Source organism: Carassius carassius, chromosome 47 (assembly GCF_963082965.1).
Source record: "Carassius carassius chromosome 47, fCarCar2.1, whole genome shotgun sequence".
NCBI lineage: Eukaryota > Metazoa > Chordata > Actinopteri > Cypriniformes > Cyprinidae > Carassius > Carassius carassius.
This window is the reverse complement of record NC_081801.1, coordinates 14,003,573-14,030,652: the sequence shown is the minus strand read 5'-3', so window position 1 is coordinate 14,030,652 and position 27,080 is coordinate 14,003,573. Positions and strand designations below refer to the sequence as shown.

Sequence of the window (27,080 nt, the reverse complement as noted above, 5' to 3'; positions counted from 1 at the left end):
ACTCTTTGAACCTTTCCCAAAATCGTGCATTCATAACACCCTTGTAGGGTCGAGATGGAATCTTCAGTCCAGTTCTCGGATTAACCCCCCCCCCTCCTCCTCAGGGCTGTTAGATACAATAGGAAAAAATTGAATACAGTTATGGTCAGCCCCGCCTAGCGGGGAAGAGGTAGAGATTGATATCCACCCTTTATGGAACCATAACATAAATCTAGAGTCCTGTTATGTCTTGTTGGACATGTGACATACTGGTAAAAGTCTGGGTCTTATCCAGCAAACAATGGTTAAAATTATCCATAAATACCATTAGTGCACCGGGAGAAATACGTTGCAATCTTTGGGTAACTTGTAGAAAACTTTCTGAAGCTTTATCTGCCTTTGCCCTGGGATGAATATAGACAACAGTAACGAATATTTGAGGAAACTTGCGTGGCATGTATTCAGGGCGTAACCATACAGACAGTAATTCAACATCTTGCTTCTTGAAACTGAAGCAATGGACAGCGGGTTAAGTGAGACTGTTGATCTGCTGACTTCTGTGCTGATGAAGATTAGACATAACAACCTGATATTGATTGTGGATATTTTAGTGCCTTAAAAATAAAAAACATATTGACAACTGGATATCTAAAGTTTACTTGAGTTTTTATTTGAGTCGAAATTGGAGAACATTAGTTTGTGGTTAGTTTTTTTTTGTCATGATTTTCATAATTATGCCTTAATGTTCTTGAGATCCCAACCTTAAAAGTTGTATTCACTTGGTCTGTGGTTAAAAAACAAACAAACATTGGTAACCACTAATTATATTGCATGGCTATAGAATAAGTGGCATGCAAGTCAAGATTGCAAGAAAATGTTTATGTGGAATTATTATTGATAAAGACAAGACTAAAAAAATTATGCATTACTTTTTAGAGTTTCTAGAGTGTTTTTTATTTTATTTTTTATTTTGTATTCTTGCACTAAAATTCCATTTTCACATCTTTACACTGGTCAGTAAATAAAAGTCATATTATGCAAGTTTATTTTTTATTTTTAACGTTTGCTATCAAACCATCTCCTCATTAATAACTTTTACCACATAATTAACTTTCTTAGATGACCTATAATGAAACTTGTATATTCTCTAATGTTCAGTTGCTTTCTGTTGTGAATCTATTAATACAGTGATAAGACAGAGTAGGCTATAGAAAATTAAGTTAAATATTTTTAAACCATTGCATAATTTCCAATGATTTTCATATACAAATGGTTTAATGATGTTAAAGTCAAATGTAACCATCTAAGCAACTGTTCAAAAATGAGCCATACAAGTATGGGAAATTTTGAAATCTGAACAGGTCCAGGATGACCCAACATGACGTGTTCAGGTTGGATGGATGGAGTTATAGTGATTGTTGTAGTGATTCGATAAGTGAAAAGAGAATGGGGGCTACAAACTATTTCCTTAAACAGACTTATGAAAACCATATGGCACAAGGGAAAACCACAGACAGAATCTCCTCCCATCACTCATTACCCGCCCCTCTTACAATAACAAACATCTGTACCCTCCTTCTCTGTCTCACGCCTGCAGACAGATGGCAGACAAAAGTCATCCCTTTGAGCAGAGAGACCAGAGGTTTGAAAGAGCTCATAGGTAATTTAAAAATTTTTATTAGGTCAGCATAAACTGCAGAAAAGTAAGATAAAAGACATAACGAGGAATACCTCAGCTTTAGAAAACAAAAAAGCAAAGATGGGAAACAGGACTGTTGGAAAATGCTGTGCTGCATATCCCTGTCTTTTCTTCGGACTTCTGTATTTGTATTGGTATGAGGGAGTCATTGGACAAAGCTTGCAGGAGCAGAATATCATGTGCAATGCTGAGGCATGCTATTCTATTCATCTCCAGCGCAATAACTTCTTGGATTCCTGGAGGAGCTGCAAGTATAAAGGGGGGAACCTGGCTACCATTAAAGGACCAGAAGAAGCTTCCATGATCCATGACCTCTTATCGTCAGGGATCAGAAGTCACTCCCAGCCCAAAATCAGGTTGTGGATTGGCCTTCAGCGACAGCCTAGGAAGTGCTCAGTCAAGAGCCCTTTGAGAGGCTTCACCTGGATCACTGGGGATCAAGAAACACAGTATACGAACTGGCAACATGATGACTTAGCCAATGGTTGTGCTGCTCATCGTTGTGTGTTCATTACCTACAACACACCTAAAAAAAGGGGCAACAATAACAACTTCAAATGGGTCCATCGATCTTGCGTAGTGGCCGTGGAAGGTTTCCTGTGCCGCTACACCTACCATGGGATGTGCCCAGCTCTTCAGAAAGAAGGAGGGGGCCCTGCAGTCTACACCACCCCATTTAAACTGACGAGTACTGTTCTTACTCACATCCCTATTGGTTCTGTGGCAACTCTTCCTTGTCCCGATGGTGACAAGGAAGACCAGTCAGTGATGTGTATGATGAGAGAGGACGGAAGTGTTGGATGGTCAAAAGATGCACCGCTCTGCACTGACACTCCGATAGACTGGTGCAAACAGGACAATGGTGGCTGTGAGCACTACTGTGTGAACTCAGATACCCATTACTACTGTGAATGCTTTGAGAATTATGTTCTGAAAGAAGATGGAAAAACCTGCAAGCTCTTGGATCCCTGCTACAGTGCCAACTGCGAGTTTGAGTGTGAGTCCACTCCTCAGGGACATCGCTGCAAGTGCCCAGAGGGGTACCTCCTGTCTGCTGACAATCAGAGTTGTCTTGATATAGATGAGTGCTTGCTAAAACCATGCCAGCAGGAATGCGTCAATGCACCTGGTACATTCGAGTGTAGATGCAATGAGGGCTTCCTTCCGTCTGAGTTCGGAGAATGTGTGGATGTGGATGAGTGCTTGCTAAAACCATGCCAGCAGGAATGCGTCAATGCACCTGGTACATTCGAGTGTAGATGCAATGAGGGCTTCCTTCTGTCTGAGTTCGGAGAATGTGTGGATGTGGATGAGTGCTTGCAAAAACCATGCCAGCACGAATGCGTCAATGCACCTGGTACATTCGAGTGTAGATGCAATGAGGGCTTCCTTCCGTCTGAGTTCGGAGAATGTGTGGATGTGGATGAATGCATGGAAGAAAAATGCGTTCATATTTGTGAGAACTTGCCTGGTTCCTACACGTGCCATTGTCCTGACGGATTCTCTCCACTTAAAGAAGATCCAGAGAAATGTGAAGATATCGATGAGTGTAAAAGAGAAATTTGCGAGCAGGTGTGCAGAAATTATAATGGTGGATTTGAGTGTCTTTGTAAGGAGGGTTATATGCTGCAAGAGGACAAATACTTATGTCGGCAAGTCAATGAGAATAAATCACTAACAGATTCCCCAACAGTAGAATGGCATCCAACTTACCTGAGCTGGTCGACAGAGAAGACAGAGGAAAGAGATGTGACCACCCAAACTTCAAACTCACCTTCATCAAACTTTTTGATGTATACAACAACTTCAGCTCATACACATCAAGGGGATGCACCTAAGAAGGAAATATCAATAGCAACTGGTGATAAAGTGGATGTAAGGTCTTTAGGAAACAAAAGACTCTCAGAGGCTTCAGATTCTGTCACGCTCACTCCTCCAACATCACAAATATCAGAATATACACTGGCATCAAAAACAATACAGCCTCCCGATGACAGGAAGAAACATGACAAAAGCTGGCTGATTGTGGCACTGCTGGTAATACTATGTGTTTTTGCAGTGGTCATATTAGCGTTAGGCATTGTTTATTGCACAAGTTGGGCTGTAGAGAGAAGGAGCAAAAGCGTCACAGACTGTCACCGCTGGACCACCACCTCCAAGCCTAAAAAATCGATCACAGCAAAATCTCGAGCTTGAGTAATGTACAGTTAACATGACTTTAAAAAAAAAACAGACTTCCTCAAGCTGTTTTGATGTGATCATACTGATGTCACTTTGGTATTCTAGGATCCTGTGGTACATAATGGCAAAATAGTCACTATGTGCACAATTTAACATTCAAATATTCTTTTCAGACAATGGAGAGAATATCAAAAATTATTGTCCAGTTGAAGTAGAGCAGTGACCACCAGTGTAAAGTGGAACAATACAAACACAATTTAGCATGCATCCCTTTTTCAAATAATACAATGAATGAGAATTTAAAAAAGCAGCTATAAACAGCTTACATTTATTTGTTTAAATTTAAACTTATTTTTATAAGACATTTACATATGAAATAACATCTATACCACTATTATTACTATACTATAAATGTTAATACATTTGAAACTTACAGTTTGGATCCGTGAATAAATTAAATACCTACGGTTCACAAAATGGAAGTTGAACATGGTGTGTAAACACAGCTACACAATGTCTTTTTCGCTTACCAATTATGTAAATGTACAAATTATTTATTTATCAAACATTTTTGTATTACATTTGTATTATTTTTTTATTTTTATAAAATACCTTGTGAGATGGGCTGAGATAAATCTTTATAAATATAAATTATTCAATTGTGCCATACATCAGTTTTTTCCATCAATATTTTCACAACATATTTTAATATTTTACTCAGTTAACTTAGCATCAAACGTTAAAAAAAGGGATATAAAAGGATATAACTACATGACAAATTCAAAGATTTGTTTTATCTGATAATTAATGCAAAAGTAATCATAAAAATATACATGCATTGCTTTTAGATAGTTATTTATGCAACATCTTTCACAAAACAGATATTAATAAAACCACACAGGTAGGCAGCCTAATGCAAACACAGATCTTTTAATTAATGCCAACCTACCATAATAACATTGTTAAATTGTACAGTTAGTTATTAATTATGTTATCAAATTAAGTTAATAAAACATGCAAAAATCTCTGAGCGTCTCGAAACAATCGTTTGAGAGTCGCAAAACTTATAATCTTATGAATAGTCTTATAAATAGCAGACAGAACAAAATCAAGTCTCCTAAGATATCAGTATTGCAGATTTGAGTGGTTTGTGTTTGAATGAAGAGACCCCCATTGACCGACTAACATGAACCTCATCTACAGAAGAAAGAATGAACCATTCTCATTTCAAAATAAGAAACAGTGGTTTATATTTGCCGTACTTGCATTTATGAATACTAAACTTTCCCAGCAAAAGTAATAAATTAATCAAATAGTATTCCTTATGGAATTACATGTCATAAGTGAAAAAAATTAATTAAACATTTTCAAAAAAAAGTTGAAAGCTGGGCATGATAAAATTTCTTACAAATGAGCAGAAATCTGACCAAATCAGAAGTTAAGCAATACCTAAAATCTATTTACAATCTGATAAACAAGAAAGCTGTTAAGTGTATTAATGTATGTAAACATTTTCATATTTTTGTGTAATTATTGTGATAGAAATGTTTGAGTGATTCAATAAAAGAAAATGAACCATTCTCGATCCACATGGCATCCTAATGAATTTCCACACATATGTATGCAATAATGTAAGGAAGATGTTTTCTCTTGTCTTTAATATACCACTATCCGTTTTTTTTTTTTTGAAAAACATTCTGAACAGTTAAACTGAGAACTGTTTGCAGAAAAATCTTTAAGGTCCTGCATCAGTGAACATTTGAACCTTTTTTAATAGTTGTGTTTGAGTCCCTCAATTGTTCTCGGTGTAAAAAAAAAAATGGATCTCAAAATCATACAGTCACTGCTGGAAAGGGTTCAAATATGCAAAGATGCTGGAAAACTGAAGAATCTGCAGGACCTTAAAGATTTTTCTGAAGAACAGTTCTCAGTTTAACTGTTCAGAACAAACAAGGGACTCATGCACAACCAACAGAAAGACAGTCGTGGACCATCCAGGTAACCACACACAGTATTAAGAACCAAGGGGTCCCAAACTTTTGAATGGGGTTATTTTAATAATTTCAGCTTTTTTTTTTTTTGTCTTGTGGACTATATGCAAACATCTTTTATGTAAAATATCTTACTCAGGACAGTACTAAATAAAAATAACATGCAATTAGTATGATCTCACTTGTTTTTTGAAAATTATTCACATTTTCACAGATTCTGCAAGGGGTTCCTAAACTTCTGCATGCCATTGTATTTCTATCAAGGAAAGTTATGCATGTACATTTTCATTTAAATGAGTATGTAGCAAGACCGGAAGTAAGTATGCACACACTCACGTCACTAAAGCTCACCGGCGCCATCTTGTGCACCGACATAGATATATATCTATGGTACACCAAGCCCATTGGGCTACTTTGTTGCTGAGGGTTTACAGTTTTTACCAATTGCTTACACATGTTTTCAAAACTAAGTCTCCTTTTTTCAAAACTCTACACACATTTCTCAAAACTGCAAACACACAATACAAAATGCTTCACATCTCCTTCAAAATGCAGCACTGCATTCAAAATGCAATAAACACATTTCAGAATGAAGCATTTGCATCAAATGGCAAACAGAGTGTTGTTTCCAAATGAGTAACACGTTACCATGTATTAGCTTTAAAGTGATTTACATTTTAAAACGTATTTACCTGAAACTTAATTCATTATAATTAACCTCCCAACATTGGCTGCCACTGGTGTGTATAATGTACTCTCCCCTCAGATTATCTCAACGATTTACAGTGCTTTTCAATTTCATTTGTAATGATCTTATTAATAGTTTAATTAGGTGGTGCGGCTGTAGATTTGCAGTGTTCACAACCTGGGTGTTGGTGCTGTGTTGTGAGAGCACGAGTGGTTGCTGTGTTCATTGGATAAGTAACTTGAATCCCCCAGTTCTGAAGTTGGAAAATTGTGTTTGCATTTCATGTTTTTATGATCAACGCCTATCTTTTTTTTTTAACTGCTTATGAAAATATTCAATTTTGTATGTATTAAATAGTGATTTTGAATAAATTGTTGAATCCTTTATACTGTTGTCTGATATCTGTCTCAGCCACCACATATCTGTGTGCTGGTGGTACATTGTATACCGATAGGTCCCCGGCCAATTTTCGGGGTGGCGTAGTCTATATTTCTTGTCATAGTTGGCGCTGGTTTAATTCCCGACAGCAGCTTGCAACGTTTGGCGTATAGTCGGCAGGGTATTGTGGCTGCTGTACAGATTCAGACACAGTGATATTGTTTTTTTGTTGTTTTTTTGTTCCATTTGTATATTTTTGTTTTCTAGTTGTGACAGGCTCAAGTAAGTCAGGATGTTCCTCTGAATCAGTGTCAGATGATGTGGTGTCTGTGTCACTATTTTCCAGGCTTGTCAGCACTGCAGCACAGGGGTCCACAACCTGCAGTTCCCTGATTTCATCATCTGTCAACACTGATAATAGAGCAACAAAAAGACACAGTTACTGTGCTGCATAATGTTCACATCAGAGCATTAACACATAGGTGTACAATATACAACAAACAAATGTAATTTCTAAAATAAGTAACCTGAAGACACACCCAGACCTATCCAAACTAACATAACAAATTATACTGATAATAATAAAACTGTGTCAGTAGGCATTTTCATCTCTGCATCACCAAGTAACACCTTTCTCATGCAACATTATGGTGTCAAAACACTATGGCAATAGGAAGCTTATCTAGGCTGTGTCAACTAGTACATGCCTCTGGGTGTGATACTATTTTTCCTAGCAGATGTTAAAGCTCCTGGAAGCTGCCTGTCTAGCCTCTTTAGTTTGTGGAAGCTGATTTCCCTCAATGGAGCTGGTCTGACTTCTTTCCTGCTGATGTCTTTCCACATGCACACTCCAGAAGTAACTGCTGCTTTCTCAGTCCTTCCCATCCTAACATTGAATAATATTGCAACTGTATGACTACAGCATGACCCAAGCCTGAAATGTCACAAAAACATGATAAACGCATTTGCTGTAGAAGCACGGACTCGAATACGGGAAGCGTTCACTCAGATGAGAGCGCAAAAACACGGCACAAAAATGAATGAAACATATTGCTGCAGCTTGAGACAGGCTATTTTAAAAGTAACTGTTCAAAAACAGGCCGCATTAAAAACGTGAAGCTGATCGCCAGTCAAAGTCACAATGAAAATATACAGTCTATGGTGCATGTTTATTATGATTATTAGGGTAATCTACAGGAAGCGCAAAAAGACAATAGTGTGAGTTTAGCAGTGCGTCATGTATTCATTCAGATAACGCCTGTAATTTTCTTCTGAAGAAAAATATTTATATGTTCTTAAGAATTTTTAAAGAATTGCACATAAGAACATTCTTACGAACTTCGTGGAATTTATCTTAACAAATTTCTTAATTTATTTCTTAATAAGATTTTTGGGAATCTGGCCCCAGGCCTCTAAACCTTTAAAAAAAAAAAAAAGAAGAACGAGAACGAGTCAGTCTTTTGTTCATTATCTGGCTCGGCTCGGTGTTTACCTTCAGTTCTCTCTTCACAGCAGTTCAGTCAGTGTACTGTTTGAGTAAATTACTCTGGGATATTGGTTTATTTAAACTCAGAGGGAGTGTCAGCCACATTAAAAAAGTTAACAGCTTAAGTCATTTGTGGATTAATGCTTATTGGAGATGTGAACCATTTAAAACGATTCAGTTTGATTTGGTGAACTGGTTCAAAAAGATCCGGTTACATCGAATAATTCGTTCGCGAACCGGATATCACAAACTGCTTTGTTTTGAACTCTCTCACAACAGACAGGGAAGAGAAGACTGATGAATAAAGTTGTAGTTTTTGCTATTTTTGGACCAAAATGTATTTTCGATGCTTCAAAAAATTCTAACTGACCCTCTGATGTCACATGGACTACTTTGATGATGTTTTTCTTACCTTTCTGTACATGGACAGCAGACCGTACACACAGCTTCAATGGAGGGACTGAGAGCTCTCGGACTAAATCTAAAATATCTTAAACTGTGTTCCGAAGATAAAAGGAGGTCTCACTGTTTTGGAACGACATGTGAGTTATTAATTACATAATTTTGATTATTGGGTGAACTAACCCTTTAAGTAATTAAAATACTGAGAATTTGTTCTTAATTGGAGGGGATTTTAATTGCACTGAATTTGCCTCAGATAGAAATCATGTTGAGCCTCATATGGCTTCTCGAAAAAGGCTAATTCAATTTATAGAAACATATGATCTTGTAGACATTTGGCGGAATTTTCATAAGACACAGAGACTATATATTTGGTTTCATTCTTATGTAGTGATGTGATCAACCATTTTTTTGGGAAAGTGGTACATTCCACCTGTATAAAAGGGGATGTGATTGACATCCAGGTAGCGTGTCATTTGGGGTCTCATTCTTTGTGCGCCATGTTTATGTCCAGCAGGTAAGAGCTACTGGTGGCAGTGGCAGCATAACTATTTGTTGTCGGGAGGGGTAATTTGACACCCGTTTAATTTGCAGTGTGGCTGAGAAGAGATTTTAGATGCGGATAAACGTTTATCTCTGCAAACCTCCAACTCGTACACCAGTGAGTGCGCGGGTCAGTGCGAGTCATTATCTGCAGGTATGTCACATGTGTATGCCTCATATAGGTGTACATGTAGGTGTTTGCTGGGGATCCTGAGGCAGTAAATTTCTGCATTTAACACGTTTTTGTGTTTTTAGTGACACGGGGGGCCAGGAGGTGTTGCAGCAGGCTTTTGGTGATCTATTTGAAAATACGAGTATCTGCATGCGTTTGAGTCTCGGCACCGGAGAGCTTCCGGGCAGGGCGGATTGTCTTTCATTGTGCCTGCTAATTCTTTCAACTACTCTTCTGCCATTTACCGGACGGTGAATGTTGTTGTTGCACCACATACTCTGATTTAATTGACCGACTTCCTTGTAGTGCACGTGGATTACCTTGACGACCGGAACGATCGCGTTCCTGGCCAGAAGCGACGCATTGCCCTCAATTATTTATTGATCAAAAACTTGTGGTGGGGTAATAACAGTGACGAATCACTAAGTGTTTGACACGACCATTGTGCTTGACTGTTGTTTCTTTGTCAGAGGATTTCCTTTTGAACTGCTTCATTGAAGGTTGTATTTTATTGTATTTTGTTTGTATATGCATACTGTGACACTTCACAAGATATTATGCTGCCCACAGTCTGTGAGTACCAGTGAGTGAGGATTGCCAGTAACCTGGTGTCCTTGGTTCCGTCAGGCAGCAAGTGATAAGTGTTTCTGACAAACTATACCTTGACGTGCATATGTGACTGTGTGTATGTGTGTGAATGCTTGTATTTGTTTCTTATCTTGTTCTGTATCCTTTCCCTTCAGAATTGGGGTACCAGTCCTAGCCAGTGTCCTGTGTGTGGTGGTGGTGCGGCTATAGATTTGCAGTGTTCACAACGTGGGTGTTGGTGCTGTGTTGTGAGAGCACGAGTGGTTGCTGTGTTCATTGGATAAGTAACTTGAATCCCCCAGTTCTGAAGTTGGAAAATTGTGTTTGCATTTCATGTTTTTATGATCAACGCCTATCTTTTTTTTTAACTGCTTATGAAAATATTCAATTTTGTATGTATTAAATAGTGATTTTGAATAAATTGTTGAATCCTTTATACTGTTGTCTGATATCTGTCTCAGCCACCACATATCTGTGTGCTGGTGGTACATTGTATACCGGTAGGTCCCCGGCCAATTTTCGGGGTGGCGTAGTCTATATTTCTTGTCATAGTTGGCGCTGGTTTAATTCCCGACAGCAGCTTGCAACGTTTGGCGTATAGTCGGCAGGGTATTGTGGCTGCTGTACAGATTCAGACACAGTGATATTGTTTTTTTGTTGTTTTTTTGTTCCATTTGTATATTTTTGTTTTCTAGTTGTGACAATACAGTGGAGAGGAACGGGCACCGGTTGAGTTGCTTGATCCTGGCGCAGCCTCTAGTAGTGTGTCACGGCCAGTAACTCCTAGTTCCGTCGACCCAAATGTCGGTACCATCGAGCGTTTTGTGTTTATTCCCCGAGAATGGTGCTGTCCAAAATTTAGTGGTAGGTCTGGTGTAGGCATTGAAGAGTGGGTTGAAGAAGCTCAGGCGTGTATGCGTATGCAAACTATGACTGTTGCTAAACAAACTTTCATTTTGATTGATCATCTTGAAGGAGAGGCTCGGGATGAAATCAAATATCGACTGAGCATTGATAAAGATGACCCAGAAAGAATAATTTCATCACTGCGTTAGTTATATGGTTGCGCAGAATCCTATATTGCTCTGCAGGAGGTTTTTTATTCACGCCGACAATTGGAGGGGGAAACAATGCAAGAGTTCTCCCTGGTATTGTTGGGTCTATTTGATGGACTTAAACGACAAGCCCCACATACCATTCCAAACACAGATGGTGTAGTAAGAGACCATTTTATTGAAGGTGTTTTAGATAATTCGTTATGTCGAGAATTAAAACAACTAGTTAGACATCAGCCTGCTGCAACACTGTTGGACGTGCGAGGGGAAGCTATTCACTGGGAACGAGAGGGGATGCCGGGTGGTGCCAGGGGGCGAAGTCAATCTGTTCCTCTGGTGCCGGGGATTCAATGTGGGGTTCAAGGCGATACTGGGGTTCATTCAGAGCATGGGGATCGTCCATCAGAATTGGTTGAATTACGGGAAATGCTTAATCGGCAGCAAAAGCAGCTTGACCAGCTTACTCAAATGCTAACCCGTAGCCAAAGTCCCCAGTTACGCGGTCATTTGCCACGTCCCACATCTGTGATTTGTCGACGGTGTCAGCAGAGCGGTCATTTTGCTCGTGAGTGTAATTAGCCACATCATTCTCCCGGCCTGCCTACTCCGTTCCCAGGCTGATTCGTCCAGCGACGCAAGGCCAGTTAGGTCTAGTTTCCCAAACCAGTCGGGAAACTAGTCCCCACCATGCTGCAGAGTCACAGTTTGGTTGGGGGTATGCGTGGCTCCCGTGTTTTACATGATGACATATCCATGTCTCGTTTAGTCTCCTCATGCCCACATCTTGTTGTTTCCGTTTCTTGGTGTCTCAGTACCCTGTTTGATAGACACTGGTTCCATGGTATCAACCATTACAGAGAGCTGTTTTAGGCTCTGGTTTGAACCGTGGGGCCAGGATCGATTACAGTCATGCCATTGGTTGCAGCTCAGAGCCGCCAATGGACGTGAAAGTCCTTACATTGGGTACATGGAACTGGACATTGAACTGTGTGGTCACGTGGTATTAGAGTGTGGAATACTTGTGGTTCATGATCCTCCAGGTGGCAGCTCTAGCATCCCTGGTATTCTGGGGATGAATGTTCTCGGGCGCTGCTACAGGGAGCTTCTCGGACAGTATGGATCCATCCTGTTTGAGTTACCATTAATGACGCGTGAGGTGGAATTGTCTCGGGCCTTCCAAACTTGCCAAAGAGTAGATGGTGTCCTCACGTGCGGGGGTAATGTAAAAGTTCGGGGTCGTAGAGTGTGTCGTCTTCCAGGCAGCACCCTAAAGTTCGTAACTGCAACGTGCTCATCCGTATTTCGTGATAAGATCGTGTTATTCGAGCCCCTTGAGACTGGCTTATTAGCCTCCCCGTCTTTAGTGTGTGTTAAAGGTGGTACAGTTTTGGTGCCCGTCGTTAATGTTGGTGTTCTTGATGATGCTGTTTTATATCCCACAACCATTCTTGGGAGGTTGTGGGAAGTGTGTCTAGCTGGCTCACCTGTCCGGCTGACCGAGGTAACGCTGGCTAATGCTCAGATAGCGACCTGTGACACGATTGTTGCATCAGAAGCAGGGCATGTTAAAAATGTAGAATTGCAAGGGTTGTCGGACGAGGAGCAGGAACAGGTAAGGCCTCTCCTTTTGGAATTCCAGAGCGTGTTTTCGACTGGTGAGAGAGATGTCGGGGGTACTGACCTCCTGTCTCATGAAATTCCGTTAATTGACGAGACTCTAGTCCGAAAACGCTATAGACGAATTCCTACATCCGAATATGAGTTGGTTAAGACCCATTTTAGCCAGCTTTTAGATTCACAAGTGATTCGAGAAAGTTTCAGTCCATATGCCTCTCCAGTCGTCTTGGTTAAGAAGAAGGACAGCTAAATGCTAATACTCGAAAACACTCCTTCCCATTGTCGCGAATTGAGGAGACACTAGATTCTTTAACAGGGTCTCGCTGGTTCACCACGTTAGATCTGGCCAGCGGATATAATCAAGTCTGTTGCTGAATCTGATCGTTATAAAACCACTTTTTGTACATCGTTTGGGCTATACGTATGGAACCGTATGCCCTTCGGCCTTTGCAACGCACCACGCACTTTTGAATGCTTGGAGCGGGTCTTTGGCGATCAGCGACACCAGTCTGTCTTGTTGTATCTCGACAACATCATTGTCTATTCCTCATCCATGCAACACCATCTGCAATGGCTAAGGATGGTGCTGGAATGCCTAAGAGCTGCTGGCCTCAAGCTTAAGTTGGAAAAGTGCGCCTTTTTTAGGGAAGAGGTGCAGTACTTAGGACATGTAATATCGTCCCAAGAGTAGCTACAGGTCCTGGTAAGGTCGAGGCTGTAGCTCAGTGGCCCTGTCCCAAGACTGTGTCACAGCTGTGGACCTTTCTAGGTTTTGTTAGCTACTATAGGCGATTTGTAGAAGGGTTTGCCCAGGTAGAAGCGCCGTTGCATCGGTTAGTGACCGAGGCAGGTACAGGGAAGGTGAGTAATCGTAGACAGGGGTTGGGGGCGTTGTGGTCCGAAAAGTGTGAACAAGCATTTCTGACATTGAAACAAAAACTTACTACTGCACCCATCCTTGCATATGCGGATTTTAAACTTCCGTTCATCTTGGAGATCGATGCCAGCCATGTAGGGCTAGGTGCAGTGCTGTCCCAAGAGGTAGATGGCAAGGTGAGACCAGTGGCTTATGCCGGAGTCTTCGTCCGGCGGAGCGTAATACTGCTACATACAGCTCCATGCGGCTTGAGTTTTTGGCCATGGCTGAAAAGTTTCACGAATACTTATTGGTACATCGTTGTATCGTACGCACAGATAACAACCCGCTGAGTCATTTGGTAACTGCAAAATTGGGCGCCACCGAACAGCGGTGGGCGGCTGAGCTGGCAGCCTTTGATTTTGAGGTTCAGCCTCGGTCAGGTAGGTCCAACCGGAATGCGGATGCATTATCACGGTTGCCTTCGGGGGGACAGTCTTTGGAAGGCAATAGTCAGCTAGGAACGCTAGTCCCTGAACTGTTGAGACGGACCACTGCTGTAAGTTCAGCAGCACCCACTACTGTGAGGGCTGTGCAGGCTTTGCCAGGTAGATCTGGGCCTGAACTGTTGCTGTTGCAGGAGGAGGATCCCACTATTGGTGCAGCCCTTAAGTATTGGTATCAAGGTTCAGGCCCAGGGCCTCAAGAGCGATGACAATTGTCCAAGCTGGTGTTGGTGCTGCTTCAGCAGTTGGACCGTCTGGAGGAACAGGACGGCCTGTTATACTGACGGGTTTGCCGTCCCGATGGTGGTGAAGAGGTGCTACAGCTGGTGCTGCCTGCTGTGTTACAGCCTGAGGTACTGACCCAATTACATCAGTGTCATGGGCATCAAGGCACTGAACGAACCCTGGAGTTGGTACGACAACGGTGCTATTGGCCAGGGATGTCGGCTGATGTAGCACATTGGGTACAGCGACGTGAGTGGTGTCAGCAAGCCAAGGAGGCTGCACCAGTTGCTCGGAGTTACATGGCACATCTACTGTCCTCCCATCCAAACGAGATAGTGGCCCTTGATTTCACAGTCCTGGAGCCTTCCCATTCTGGGCACGAAAATGTGCTGGTAATGACGGATCTTTTTAGTAAATTCACATAGGCAATACCTACTCGAGATCAACGAGCAGAGACCGTGGCCCGTGTCTTGGTGGAAGAGTGGTTTTATAAGTTTGGGGTTCCAGGGCGGATCCATTCTGATCAGGGCCGGAACTTCGAATCCCATCTTATTCAGCAGTTATGTAGCCTCTATCAGGTGGGTAAGTCTCGCACCATGGCATACCATCCAGCCGGTAATGGCCAGTGCGAACGGTTTAACCGGACTTTGCACAATTTATTGCAGACGTTGCCCACTGGGAGAAAGAGGGACTGGGCTTCTTGTTTGTCCCAGGTGATATTTTGCTATAATACCACTCCCCACCAAGCCACGGGTGAAACCCCTTACTATTTGATGTTTGTGCAGGACCCCGAGAGGGTAGGTCCGTGTATACGGTAGCACCTGTACATGACCTGGGTAAGCTCCGCCATGTTCATCGTACCTCTTTAAAACCCTGTGTTCGTGGCAGTCCGGCTCCGATGGAATCCCTTGGGAATCAGTCTGAACAATCCGCACCCCTGATGATGGAGGATGAATTGGAGGATGGGGATTTAGCCTATGTGGTGGAAGCGCCACCAGTCAGTAAGGGGGTGCAGAGGTGAGTAGAGATCCTTCCGAAGTGGGATTAACTCCTGCCTCTGGAGTCGAGAGTTTGGCTAGCAGGCCTGCAGTAGGGGTAGGTGAGAGTGGTGTAAGTTTACATCTACGACCAATATATCTGGACGGGCCCCAAAACGAACTAGACGTGTAGGGGCAGGCCAGCATTCAAACCTGGGAGTGAGGCTAATCAAATCTCTGTCACGTCTACTGTGGGGGCTAACTCTGTGGTGGCCTGGTTTAGACCTTGGGATTAGCAGAGTTGTTCATCGTTGGGACTACGATGACTAATGGGGAGGTGGATTGTAGTGATGTGATCAACCATTTTTTTGGGAAAGTGGTACATTCCACCTGTATAAAAGGGGATGTGATTGACATCCAGGTAGCGTGTCATTTGGGGTCTCGGACGTGACGTCATTCTTTCTGCGCCGTGTTTATGTCCAGCAGGTAAGAGCTACTGGTGGCAGTGGCAGCATAACTATCTGTTGTCGGGAGGGGTAATTTGACACCCGTTTAATTTGCAGTGTGGCTGAGGAGAGATTTTAGATGCGGATAAACGTTTATCTCTGCAAACCTCCAACTCATACACCAGTGAGTGCGCGGGTCAGTGCGAGTCATTATCTGCAGGTATGTCACATGTGTATGCCTCATATAGGTGTACATGTAGGTGTTTGCTGGGGATCCTTTTTAGTGACACGGGGGGCCAGGAGGTGTTGCAACAGGCTTTTGGTGATCTATTTGAAAATACGAGTATCTGCATGAGTTTGAGTCTCGGCACCGGAGAGCTTCCGGGCAGGGCGGATTGTCTTTCGTTGTGCCTGCTAATTCTTTCAACTACTCTTCTGCCATTTACCGGATGGTGAATGTTGTTTTTGCACCACATACTCTGATTTAATTGACTGACTTCCTTGTAGTGCTCGTGGATTACCTTGATGACCGGAAAGATCGGGTTATCGGCCTGAAGCGACGCATTGCCCTCAAATATTTATTGACCAAAAACTTGTGGTGGGGTAATAACAGTGATAAATCACTAAGTGTTTGACACGACCATTTTGCTTGACTGTTGTTTCTTTGTCAGAGGATTTCCTTTTGAACTGCTTCATTGAAGGTTGTATTTTATTGTATTTTGTTTGTATATGCATACTGTGACACTTCACAAGATGTTATGCTGCACACAGTCTGTGAGTGCCAGTGAGTGAGGATTGCCAGTAACCTGGTGTCCTTGGTTCCGTCAGGCAGCAAGTGATAAGTGTTTCTGACAAACTATACCTTGACGTGCATATGTGACTGTGTGTGTGTGTGTGTGTGTGTGTGTGTGTATGTGTGTGAATGCGTGTATTTGTTTCTTAACTTGTTCTGTTTCCTTTCCCTTCAGAATTGGGGTACCAGTCCTAGCCAGTGTCCTGTGTGTGGTGGTGGTGCAGCTGTAGATTTGCAGTGTTCACAACCTGGGTGTTGGTGCTGTGTTGTGAGAGCACGAGTGGTTGCTATGTTCATTGGATAAGTAACTTGAATCCCCCAGTTCTGAAGTTGGAAAATTGTGTTTGCATTTCATGTTTTTATGATCAACGCCTATCTTTTTTTAACTGCTTATGAAAATATTACATTTTGTATGTATTAAATAGTGATTTTGTATAAATTGTTGAATCCTTTATACTGTTGTCTGATATCTGTCTCAGCCACCACGTATCTGTGTGCTGGTGGTACATTGTATACCGTTAGGTCCTCGGCCAATTTCCGGGGTGGCGTAGTCTATATTTCTTGCCATAGTTGGTGCTGGTTTAATTCCCGACAGCAGCTTGCCACACTTATAATAATAAGTTGTCTTTAGCAAGATTGGACAGATGTTATGGTTTTAGTCATCAACTCAATCTTTTTAGAGATTGTTCTATTATTCCAGTTACTTTTTCGGATCATAGTTTAGTACATTTTTTGGTATGATTTTAGAACCACTAAATCTGATTTCCAATCTTTGCAGCTGTGGTGGGACTTTGGAGATTAAACAGCTGAGTCAACAGTATGCTTACAATATCACTAAAGGAATAAATATTTCAATGGTAAATTTAGAAAATTATATAAAGAAATTACAAGAATCTATTGGAACCGAACAGAATCAAGAGCCTATTGAAGTTGTAAATCGAAAAAGCAAATAATTGGCAGGAATTCTAGACCTGAAAGCACAAGGGGCTCTGATCAGATCCTGTTTTAAAAAAATAGAGTGGATGGATGTATCTTCTAAATTCTTTTTTAATCTGGAAAGAAAAAAGGGCCAAAACAGTTGTATATGTTCTAAGGATAGCTGCACTCTTGTCAAATCTTACAGAAATTTGGAAGAGAGCGGTAGAATTTTTTTAAGAAGTGTATATAGTGGTGTAAGGGAAACAGGTCAATTTAGCTCAAAGGGAATCATTTAAGATTTTAAAGGGAATTTGAACAGAATCACTGTTTCACGGCTGATCACTGAGACGCCCTGTGATTCACTGAATGAGCCGTTTAACATCAAATCTGCGCTGGATATTAATATCCAATCTATAGTGAAAACACTATCAATTAGCACAGTAACAAGATCGGCAGTTTAAGACATATAAACTAATCTAACATATAAACGCACGCACTCACACATTCACACAAGTTGCAGGAAGATCGAAAGTTAGGGAAAGATGAGTTTAAGAGAATGGAAATATGGAATCCCAAGTTTACAGCAATACGTTAAATTGCATAGACCTGAACAGCCATCAATCACTTAATCAACCCTCGCATTGAGTTCCTCAATGAGGTTAAAATTATATTAGATACACCAGCACAAATGTCTGAAGGTACATTGCCTGTGTAAAGTTGTCGCTGATTGGCTGGATGTTCAGTAGTCGCTGAAGTGACGTCTTGGGAAGCCCGTGGTTGGACGTTGACTGAAGATGGAGTTGTGTGGCTGGTTGAAGTTGAACGGGCACCCGAGGTCAGGCGTCGGAGACTCGACGTTACAAAACTTAACTCAGAACACGAAACTCTCAAACGGAAAAGAAAAGAAGTAAAGTTTGACGAGACTATAGGTGGTGTTTCTTCTCATCGTGGCTAAGTAGCAGCAGGCGCGCAGGCTGAAGCACACTGGGACTGCGCTCAAAGAACAATGACAAACAGCATGGCTAAAAGCTAAAGCTAAGAAGCAAAGCTAAAAGCTGACATGACTAATAGCAGAAGCATAGCTAGAGACTAAAAGCAGACATGACTAATAGCAGAAGCATAGCTAGAGACTAAAAGCTGACATGACTAATAGCAGAAGCATAGCTAGAGACTAAAAGCAAGATTTTATGGTGTCCTGAGTATTAAAACTGGCCTGTTGGCCACACCTCAAATGTTGTTTTGACCAATCAGATATTGTCTTTGCTCGGGGGTATAAATCATATGTTTATCTTACCAAGCATGTGGTCCGAATTTTCCCGCTCTTGCAGGGTATAATTTTGGACATGATTCCTATAACACGAATATGATACATTTGACAAATATTTGATTGTCTGGACTAGTTCAAGAAAGCAGATTTAATTACGTAGATACTAGACATGACTATGTATCCTTAAGCTATCCCATAGTTATTAAAAGACATACACAATATGTGATTATAACATGATAGTCAAATGTGTGGGTTACACATAAATGAATATGGAGTGAAGCGATGGACTGATTCATTTATAAGTCATTTTGGAGTTCATTTTGGTCCATATACATGTAGAAACCCATACGGAAATGTAATATATGTACACATATGAAATATACATATATTAAATATATCCACATAGAAAGGGAAAACATATATGTACATATATATCTGCCCATATATAAAACCTATTAGAAAATGGAACAATTTCATATATTGACATATAAAAGTAGCCCATATATTTTATGTATGTATAATAGTGTTTTTTTAATATATGTCACATATATAATTTTCAATATACATGAAATATATTTCTTTGTATATATGTTCAAAATACAAACTAAACATATATGCATAGCATATTGCTTACATATATGTGACATATATATGTCCCTTATATGTTTTTATATAGGCTTAGTATATATTTTACATTTAAAATGAAATATATATATATATAATATAATTTTGATTAATGTATATGCAATACATAAATTACATATAAAAACATTGTGTGCACATATTTTAAATGATATGTTCTTATATTATGTATATTACTTGCAAAATATCTTGAATTAATGCATGATATAAACTAAACAAATGTAAAAAAGAAAAAAAAAGAAAACATGATTTCATTAATTTCGTACATATTTTTAAATATAGGTTATGGATATGTACTTACAAACATGTAATGCAATGAACATGACATGCCTAAGCCTTAAATGTTAAACGGTGCAGTTATCAAAAAATAAGTAATACAGTAAAAGAGGTAAAACATTAACATTTTATTAAAACATTTTTAATTTAAAAAAAAGAAAAATTGTTAAGCTGTGCAAAATTAGAAAACTACTGAACACTCAACACACAACTTTTTTAGCCACCCCTAGTTGATTGGGTATAAAAAGAGCCTCTCAGAGTGGCAGTGTTTCTCAGAAGTCAAGATGGGCACATGCCTTTAGAACAGCACAGATGTGATTACATTATGACTTTTCTTAACTATTATGAAGTAACTGTTTAATTTTTTTTTTATGTCTGGCATCAGTGACATCAGTTTTTGCAGCTCTGCCAAACTTTGTTGAAAGCACCAAAAGTTTATTTTCTTTGAATGCTAGTGGAGAACCCAGGTTTACATAGCTGCATAAGTTAGAGAAATGCATTTAAATTAAGAACCCCTAGATTTTTGAAGACAAACACAACTGTATATTATTCTGTATGCATCTGCATATGTAGTGCATGTATGTACTTTCTTACATATAGATATTGATATATGGCTATTGATGAAAAAAATAAAATGTATGTTTTCAAATAGAATTTGTGTAGTATTTGTTTTTTTTTTATGAGCCGGTTGAGAAGAGGTAAAATAATACATTTTATAAAAGATTCGATAATTGGATAGAAATAAAATGTGGATGTGTAGACTTGATAAAAGTTCAAACTGTTCAAATAAGGAAAACGCATGAATAAGGAAACCATAGGCATGTGAAATGTATGTTGTTTGAATAGTTTGGCATTTATAAATTAAACATATCGGTTACATATATGGTCAAAACATACAGTATTATATAAATAATAATCATATACATCATATTAATATATGTCAATATACTAATTTAATATGCCAAATTTAATCAATATGTTATAAACCTATATCAACATATATCTAGAGATCTGTATATATGTGATAGCAATATATTGTCTTATATTTAGCATATATGATGGCGTCATTAGCGATATAGGGACATATATGTCATATATAACATTTCCGTATGGGAAAGACAGGTTCTTTGCCATTCTCTTGGCAAAGATGTCTGTGGAGACCAGAGGTTCAAAGCCCTTTCCCCCTTAGGAATTTCAGTCTGGTTCTGCTAAGTGGGGGGAAGTCAATGGAAGTGTTTAACTCTCATGGGTTTACATGTGATGTCCAGCGTTGCATTTCCATTACGAACAACAAATTTGACACCAAATTTCTCTCCTTCGAATTGAAATTGTAAATAATTGTTCTAGTGGTGTTAATGTTGAAAGCTGTTGTGTGAACAAGTTGGTTGCTCATCTTGCTTGGGACTTGTGGCACAGAATGTTTTATGACTTCCTGAGGAATTCGGCTCGTGTTTCAAACACAGCCCTGATCGACTCTTTACTTTGTCTGGTTCGAGTCATTTCTGCTACAGCGGTGAACTCATACACAGGTCAAACACTAATGGGTTTATGGAGGATCTTCCTCAGGTGACTGAAGAGGCAAATGCCGATCTCTGTAGAGAGATAACGTTAGAAGAGCTGAAGAAAGCTCTTCAAGGCATGGAATGCAGCAGAGCAACAGGAATAGATGGCCTATCTGTAGACTTCTATAAGTCTTTTTGGCCTGAGATTGGTGCCAATCTGCTTGCAGTCATCAACGAAAGTCTAAACAATGGAAGGTTACCTCTGAGCTGCCGTAGAGCAGTACTGACTCTACTGCCCAAGAAGGGAGAACAGAGTGTAATAAAAAATTGGAGGCCTGTGTCATTGTTATGTAGCGATTATAAAATCCTGTCCAAAGCATTAGCAAATAGATTGAGTGGGGTTTTGGAAGATGTCATTCATGCTGATCAGACCTATTGTGTGCCAGGAAGGCAAATGTTTGATAACATTTCTGTGGCGAGTGGGGCGGGGGCCGAGGGACGTGGGAACAAGGAGTGAGGCCGGCAATGATTGGGCAAATCAGTGGCACCTGCGGCCCACTGCCGGTCTCGAGTCCCACGTAGGAGATGGAAGGATATAAAACTGGAGCGACGACAGTGAAGGAAGAGAGAGGACCAGGCCTGGGCTTTTAGTTGTGTTTTGATTTTTATTTGAGCGCACCAGTCGTCCGTGAGGGGCTGGTGCGCTGTTTTGTGTTTATTTTGTAATTAAAATGTTATTTGATTGTCCGCCGGTTCCCGCCTCCTTCTTCCCGATGATTATTAAGGTTTAATGCATTACAATTTCTTTTATTAGAGACATGTTTGATATCAGTAAGCTCTTTGATGTGGGTTTTGGTTTGATTTCAATAGATCAAGAGAACGCGTTCGGCAGAATTTAACATTAGAAGCTTTTGGGTTTAATCAAATTTTTATTGATAAGTTAAAGGTTCTTTATTGCGATGTTGAAAGTTTGTTGAAGGTAAATGGTGATTTAAATGCCCCCTTTAGTGTTTTTAGAGGTATCAGGCAAGGTTGTGCTCCTTCTGGTATGTTATATAGTTTAACAAGTGAACCCCTGTCATGGACATTTAGAGAATATTTAAAGGGTGTAATTATTCCAAATTGTGATAAGGTTTTTAAACTATCAGCTTATGCTGATTATATTGTCATTTTCATCAAAGAACAAAGTGATATATCAAAGTTAACAAAGATTTTAAGTGATTTTATGGTTGTTTCCTCCGCTAAAGTAAGTTGGAATAAAAGGCTATTTAAGTTGGAAAGTGGACGCATGGACAACCTACTCTCCCTGCGGGGTTAAAATGGAGTAGAGATGGGTTTAAATATTTAGGTGTATATTTGGGAGATGATATAACTGTAAAGAAGAATTTTGAGGGGATAGAAGGAAAAATTGTGGGGCGTTTGAATAAATGGAAGTTTTTACTTTCTAATATGCCATATAGAGGGCGGGTTTTAATTATTAATAATTTAGCAGCCTCTACTTTTTGGCATTGGTTAGCATGTATTCACTTCTTTTGAAAAAGATTCAATCTATATTAGTTAATTTCTTTTGGGACAATTTACATTGGGTGCCACAAAGGGTTTTATATCTGTCTAAAAATGAAGGGGTACAAGGTTTGATTAATCTACAGAGTAGAGTGGCAGCTTTTCGGCTAAAATATATACAAAGGTTTCTTGAAAGTTCTGAGAACGAGAATTGGAGTTTGGTTGCTTCCATTATTTACATTTTTTTTAAGGTCTGGGTCTAGACAAGTCTTTGTTCTGGATGAATCTTAAGTTTTCTTTATTTAAGTTACCAATTTTTTATTGTAACTTATTCAAAGTATGGTCACTTTTTAAAGTATTAAGAAGTGAAAAAAAAAAGACTTTGTACTGGACTCTTCAAGAACCTTCGATTGGTGGATCACATTTGTATGTGTCAAATGAGGGATATTTTCCTGCTTTGATAGACTTACTTATTTAATCTCATATTATTACTCTTGGAACCCTAGTTCGTATAACTGGACATGATTTATCTGACTCTAAAGCAATGGAAGACGACTTGAAGATGAGGTCAACACAGGTAGTAACTCGGCTGTTGTCTAAGTGGAAATAAATCATTACCAAAGAGGGGTTAAAAATGATAAAGGGGCGATAGGGGTATGTGACGAGTGGGGCGGGGCCGAGAGCTGTGGGAATGGAGCGAGGCCGGTGGAGGGATTGTGTGAATTAAAACTGATTTGAAATAAATTGTATTTTTAAAATCAAATCTCTCTCTCTCTTTCTCTCCTTGTGGATGTATTTATTTAATTCAAGCACAGATCTACCTTTTCTGGGATTTATGTCTAGGCCTAGCTGACAATTGAGAGCCCAAGAGGACTTTTTCATGATGTCAAAGGAGGCTTTGATTAGTATGAGCAATTAATATGTATTTTCATAATACAATCATATTAGAATTATTTCTGAAGGACATGAGACACTGAAGACTGTAGTAATGGCTCCTTACAATTCAGCTGCCATCAAATGCCATCACAAAATATATTATTGTACTGTCTGTTCGATCAAATAATTAGTAGACTTTGTGAGCATGAGATATTTCCTAATTTCTTTATATAAAAACTTAGATATAGAAATAATAAACACGAATACAAATGACAATAAATCTAAATGTTTGTTCATACACCCTTCATACTGTGATCTTCATGACTGAGCAGATTCTCGATCTTCGAGTAAGTGTGTGAAGGATTGATGATGGCTAAGGAACCAGGTTCCATTCACAGTTTTGGTGCCATCTTCATCAGTCCGCTCTTCTTTGGTTGAAGAAGCAAGATTAGAATTGGTCTTTTCAGCAGATGGCGCTGTCGAGCTCTGATAATGAGCAGTGAATATGCCAGTACGTGTGCTTTTTTCAAGCGTTATTGTTCAGAGATGTTAAAAGCTCTGATTTTGATGACTTTATGATGTGCTTTCTGTTCAGCACAGCTCATTTCCATCACTGAACAGCTGCACTTTGGATAAGACGCTGTAATTGAGATCCTAATTTGTGCAGGTAAATGCATTTAAAGGTCATACATTTGATGTTGTCTCAACTTCATTCCAAGACTTCATTACATGTTATCATTCAGCATTCCAGTTCCCTTGTAGCCTACACTGCCTTTTATATTCATAAGAAAAGGTGAGTATTAATTACATTTATAAAGACAGTGTTGTCAAGCTTGCGTCCCACTTAAGATTTTAATATGACCCAGGGCATCTGGTGGGACCTGTGTTGTACCACTCATCTTATAACCACAGCACCCATAGAGGCCTGTGATCCTGCTCTCCTACCTGCTGGGTGTTCAGCTTTTCCTCATCCTCCTCTTCTCCTTCACAGATCCTGCTTTTTATGACCCTCATCTGAAATCTACTGTTTACACCTGTCTCTGCCTGCACAAGACACGCTCTTCATGTTGGCTGGATTAAAATGTACCTCAAAGTCTTTAAAAAAACCTAACCAGGAAAGGAGCATGAAAGAGAGTAAATGGAGCATGTTGTTTTCATGCAAAAGACTCAATATATCCCACTCATACATCGCGTCATGTTTAATTTCCTTGCCTTTTTGTGGTAAGAGTTTTCAAACTGGTGTGTGGCTCAGTCAAATGTTTTATTTTTTCATTATGCCCATATTTCTCTTTCATTCAAAGTTGTCAACTGTTATGTTGTTAAATTAAAACCAGATACTGATGTGTATAGCAGATGAGATGCTATTCTGACATTCAGTGCTAATATCAGAGGAGCAGAATTCTCTGCCTTGTATTTGAAAATGAAGGATTTTTGGGAAGCATTATATGTAGGTTTTTTTATTGAACAGTATTGTTCTGAAACGTTACGAAACTAATACTTTTATTCAGCAAAGACGCAATAAATTGATAAAATTATACAATTATAATATTACAACTGTAAGAGAATTAATATTGTAACCAAAAATACACACAGACACAAGTGAATAAGTCTTTGAAAGTTTATTTTCAGTTTCTTTAATATTAATGTTCTCAGGATGCTGGCAGGTCTTCTCCAGGCCAGGAGGTGGCTACAGAGAAGTAAGCAATAGGTCAGTGATGGGAGTATAAAATCAGAGTAATGTCTTGAGACTAGCAAGCTACTTGAACAATTTCAAGCTTGCCTGGATCAGTAATGCTGACAGGGTTTAGATCGACTTCTGAGATAGATAGGGTGATCTGCTTGGGAATCAAACCCTGGTCTACCAAGTGTCAGGCAGAGACATAGTCCACTGATCCTCTTCCAATCCCATGTCCAAAACAATTCCACAATCCAAATCCAGTGCAGCAAATTTACTAGTCAGTCAAACGTACTATCTCTTGATAAAGGTTAGTAAGTATTCTGATTAATTATCTTTATGCCTCCATGTTCCCCCGATTGCCTCATAGACAGTAAAAGATTGCCTGCGAGCTTCTCATCCTGTCCATATGGTAATTTCTCTACTGTGAGACAGAGAGTCGCAGGTTATGATGCAATCGTTAGCCTATTTTTACAAAAACTGCTTCTACGGGACCATTACGTAAGATACAAGGTAATGGAGCTTAGCTATTATTAATAGTCTGACACTGGTGGTTAATTAAGTTGTCAACATAATGTTAAAAATGACCAAAAAACATCGAGAAAGAACAGCTGAGTCTTACCTGTGAAAGATAACACACAGAGATCTGTTTTTATTATCGTCTGACGGTTTGTAGGTGTCCAATCTGTCGATGAGTCAGGTATGTTTTCTTCTGTCCTGATCTGAGCGTTATTAGAGTTGCCCGCTCCAATATGGCCAATGAGGCGTCTAGTTATATATGTCTATGGATGAGACAATCTGGCACATAGACATATAAAGACGCCGCTCGACCCAGAGAGAGACAGAACTGAAAACTGAAATAAAATGTGTATCTTGAGCTGAGATTGATTCAGAGGATTTTTATTTTAATTTATATATATATATATATATATATATATATATATATATATATATATATATATATATATGTATGTGTGTGTACATGTATATATTATACTTAAGGAGCTCATTAATTAAACACAATTTGGAACTCATGTCAACAAATTTTTTGTGTTGTGTCATAAATTGTGTCTTAATTTGATTAATAATTATTACACAAATAGTATTTTAAAATTACATTTCAAAATATTTTATTTTACTCTTTAATTTATTATTAATTTATTCTTCATTTTTGTCTATTCTGTATTATTCCACCCTTTATATTAAATATTCTTCTTGCTATTATTAACCTATTGTTGTTCAGTTATTTATTATGGTATTATACATATAATTTTATGCTATTCTAAATCTATTATATCACATACCGGTATGTTATTGTACCGTTGTACTCACTTTTCATATTATTCACTTTACTTTAAGTTGTACTGTCATCTACTTTTTAATATAACATATCACTTATACTATATTTCTACTGTGCACTGTATCAGTGCATATTTTCATTTTCACTGAATCCATAAAGCCTCATCAGTTACATGTGTTATTATTTGTTGTGGAGTTCATCTCTAGGCTATAGTGCTATCAAAATGAAAAGCAGACTACAAGTGTGTCACTTTTTTATTTGTATTTACTTGTTTTATTTAATTTTCTCAACGATAGTAAATTATTAGTGTTTAAAGATGTATTATTTAGATTTTATCCCAGTATTTCAAAGGGAATGAGCTGTGTTCTGACCTGAGACACAAGAAAGAGAGAGAAAAAAGAAAGAAAAATGTTGGGATTGAACACAGAGAAAGCAATAAAACAACTACATTTCATTTAATGTACATTCAAATTACATTACATGGACGTGTCACAGTTATACTAAATTAACATTAGAATTGTAAACCGAAAAAATCAACG

At 39.2% G+C, this 27,080-nt stretch overlaps 1 protein-coding gene and 1 long non-coding RNA gene across 2 annotated transcripts; both read left to right on the top strand.

The window, feature by feature from the left end:
- Positions 1–1,526: 1,526 nt before the first annotated feature.
- LOC132130520 (complement component C1q receptor-like) lies at positions 1,527–4,318 on the top strand. Its single transcript, XM_059542241.1, has one exon. It carries the CDS (start codon positions 1,739–1,741, stop codon positions 3,872–3,874), a length of 2,136 nt encoding a protein of 711 aa, XP_059398224.1. The 5' UTR covers positions 1,527–1,738; the 3' UTR covers positions 3,875–4,318.
- A 5,095-nt stretch (positions 4,319–9,413) lies between these two features.
- Positions 9,414–10,673, top strand: LOC132130649 (uncharacterized). Its single transcript, XR_009428751.1, has 3 exons — positions 9,414–9,501; positions 9,603–9,782; positions 10,263–10,673. It is a non-coding gene; the product is annotated as an uncharacterized LOC132130649 (long non-coding RNA).
- The last annotated feature ends 16,407 nt before the right edge of the window (positions 10,674–27,080 follow it).

What these genes read in the sequence shown, in the direction of transcription:
- LOC132130520 (XM_059542241.1), top strand. Translation starts at nt 1,739, where the DNA reads ATGGGAAACAGGACTGTTGGAAAATGCTGTGCTGCATATCCCTGTCTT.